General features: G+C 40.7%; 1 protein-coding gene across 1 annotated transcript; it reads left to right on the top strand.

Annotated features, from left to right (window-relative positions):
• The first annotated feature begins 606 nt into the window (after nucleotides 1-606).
• LOC127094561 (uncharacterized) lies at nucleotides 607-2,396 on the top strand. Its single transcript, XM_051033382.1, has 4 exons — nucleotides 607-1,075; nucleotides 1,493-1,662; nucleotides 2,274-2,295; nucleotides 2,347-2,396. The coding sequence occupies exons 1-4, from the start codon at nucleotides 607-609 to the stop codon at nucleotides 2,394-2,396; spliced, it is 711 nt and encodes a 236-aa protein (XP_050889339.1).
• The last annotated feature ends 1,039 nt before the right edge of the window (nucleotides 2,397-3,435 follow it).

A 3,435-nucleotide genomic window follows, 5' to 3' on the forward strand; every position in this document is an offset into this window, starting at 1 on the left:
GAAACAAAAACCAAAGATCATTCTTCCTTTCCCTACGAGAACAAAGAAGAAAAATCTCAATGAATTTTTTTTGAGAAGTTCTTAGAGTTATTCAAGAAGCTCGAGATCAACATACCTTTTACTGAAGCTTTAGAACAAATGCCGATATATGCCAAATTCATGAAAGACATCATATCGAAGAAGAGGTCTATTGAGAGCGAGCCGATTATGCTAACTGAAACTTGTAGTGCTATTTTGCAGGGCCTAAAAATTCCGGTGAAGAAAAAAGATAGAGGTGTTGTCACTACTCCTTGCACCATTGGAGATAGATCATTCAAGAAAGCACTAATCGATTTGGGAGCAAGTGTTAGTCTAATGCCCCTTTCGATTTACAAAAAACTGGAGTTAGGAGAAGTGCAAGACACTCGCATGACACTGCAGTTTGCTGATCATTCAATAAAGAGACCCTATGGTATAGCAACAAATGTTTTGGTAAAGATTGATAAGTTTGTTTTCCCGGTGGATTTTGTGATACTCGAGATGCCGGAAGACGAGGAAATCCCTCTCATTATGGGAAGACCTTTTCTTGAAACTGGAAGATGCATGATAGATATCGAGGAAGGAACTATGACCCTCAAAGTCTATGATGAAAAGCTAAAAATTGATGTGAGAGATACTATGAAATTCAAGGATGATGAAGGTGCAAGTAAAAATATTGAAGTGCTGGATACAGTGTTTGCTCAATCTATGCAGATCACAACACCCAAGCTTCCCTTAGAAAGAGTTTTAAGCTTATCTATCATTGAGAATACTGAAGGAATAGATGAGAAAGAATCTGAAGTGGTGTCTATGTTAAAGGCACAACCTCCTTGGATTCATTCTCGACCACAACGGTGGGAAGAGCTTCGACCTAAAGTATCTCCAGAAGAAAAGCAAGATATAAAAAAGGGGATTGAGTTGAAACAATTACCAGAACATCTCAAATATGTCTTTTTAGACAATGAAGAGAAATGTCCAGCAATCATCAATTCAGGTTTGAGAGAGATTCAAGAAGAAGAGCTAATCAAAGTACTCAAGAAATACAAGGGTGTTATTGGTTGGGCGATGGAAGATTTGAAAGGAATCAGCCCAACACTGTGTATGCACAAGATTTTGATGGAGGATGATCAGAAACCAGTTGTTCAACCCCAACGGAGACTTAACCCAACTATGAAAGAAGTCGTTCGCAAGGAGGTTGTTAAACTTTTAGATGCGGGGTTGATTTACCCAATATCTGATAGTTCGTGGGTGAGTCCAGTTCATGTGGTACCGAAGAAGGGAGGAACAACTGTGATAAAAAATGAGAAAAATGAATTGATCCCCACTCGGACAGTAACAGGTTGGAGAGTCTGCATTGACTACAGGAGACTGAACACCGCAACCAGGAAGGACCACTTTCCCTTACCTTTTATTGATCAGATGTTGGAAAGATTGGCAGGTCATGATTTATATTGTTTTCTGGATGGGTATTCAGGGTACAACCAAATTGTGGTGGCACCTGAAGATCAAGAAAAAATGGCGTTCACATGTCCGTATGGAATCTTTGCTTATAGAAGAATGCCGTTTGGATTGCGTAATGCACCAGCAACATTTCAGAGGTGCATGACATCAATATTTGCCGATATGCTCGAGAAACACATGGAGGTATTTATGGATGATTTTTCTGTATTCGGATCTTCTTTTGAAAATTGTCTGGATAATCAGTCACTTATGCTGGAAAGATGTCAACAAACCAATTTGATCCTGAATTGGGAGAAGTGTCATTTCATGATGAGAGAAGGGATAGTGCTAGGCCATAAAATCTCCCATAAATGAATTGAAGTTGACAAGGCAAAAGTAGAGGTGATAGCCAATTTCCCTCCTCCAGTTAATGAGAAAGGTATACGGTGTTTCTTGGGACATGCGGGATTCTACCGTAGGTTCATCAAAGATTTCTCCAAGATCACCAAACCATTAACTAGTCTGCTTGTGAAGGATACTCCGTTTATGTTTGACAAAAATTGCAATGAGGCCTTCGATACTCTGAAGCATAAATTGGTGTCTGCTCCTATAGTGATCTCGCCTGACTGGTCTCTACCCTTTGAGATCATGTGTGATGCAAGTGATATAGCAGTAGGGGCAGTCTTGGGGCAAAGAAGAGACAAACTCCTGCACGTGATCTATTATGCCAGCCATGTGTTGAACCCAGCTCAGATGAATTATGCAACCACAGAGAAGGAGCTACTGGCTGTGGTGTATGCCTTTGACAAATTCAGGTCATACTTGTCGGGAACAAAGGTAATTGTTTATACTGACCATGCTGCTTTGAAATATCTTTTTTCTAAACAGGACTCGAAGCCAAGGCTGCTCAGGTGGATTTTGCTGTTGCAAGAATTTGATCTAGAAATTCGAGACAAAAAGGGTGTGAAAACACAGTTGCTGACCACCTATCTCGAATGTCCCCGATAGAAGAGACTGAAGAAGAACACCCAATCAAGGATGAGTTTATTGATGAACGAATCCTCGTTGTGGTGGGTGTTCCATGGTTTGCCGATTACGCAAACTATCTGGTAGGTGGCATAATTCCTGAAGACTTTGATTATAACAAAAAGAAAAAGTTTCTTCATGATTGCAGGTTCTATTTGTGGGACGAACCATTCTTGTATAAGAAAGGGGTAGACAGACTGATTCGTCGATGTGTCCTGGAAGAAGAACAAAATGAAGTCTTAAAAGCTTGTCATGATTCAGATTATGGGGGACATTTTAGTGGAGATAGGACAGCCGCAAAAGTCCTCCAGTCGGGGTTGTACTGGCCTACTTTGTTTAAAGATGCCCAAGTCATAGTGAAGGAATGTGACAGATGCCAAAGGACAGGGAACATTTCTAGGATAAATCAGATGCCCCAAAAGGGCATGCTTGAAGTGGAATTATTTGATGTTTGGGGGATTGACTTTATGGGGCTGTTTCCACCCTCATTCGGGAAGAATTATATTTTGGTAGCTGTGGACTACGTCTCAAAATGGGTGGAAGCTGTTGCCCTCCCTACTAATAATGCGAGAGTAGTGGTAAACTTTCTCAAGCAAAACATCTTCTCAAGGTTTGGTGTGCCAAGGGCACTTATCAGTGATGAAGGGACACATTTCTTAAATAAGCTCATGGAGAACTTATTGAAGAAGTATAATGTGAAGCACAAGATTGCCACTCCGTATCATCCTCAAACGAGTGGGAAAGTTGAAGTGTCCAATAGACAAATAAAACAGATTTTGGAAAAGACAGTAAGTGCTTTAAGAAAAGATTGGGCGATCAAATTAGATGACGCACTATGGGCGTACAGAACCGCCTTCAAAACCCCAATCGGTATGTCTCCTTATCAACTGATTTATGGTAAGGCGTGTCATCTCCCTCTGGAATTAGAGCACAAAGCCTTTTGGGCATCCA

This window comes from Lathyrus oleraceus, chromosome 6 (genome assembly GCF_024323335.1).
Source record: "Lathyrus oleraceus cultivar Zhongwan6 chromosome 6, CAAS_Psat_ZW6_1.0, whole genome shotgun sequence".
In the NCBI taxonomy this organism is placed as follows: Eukaryota; Viridiplantae; Streptophyta; class Magnoliopsida; order Fabales; family Fabaceae; genus Lathyrus; species Lathyrus oleraceus.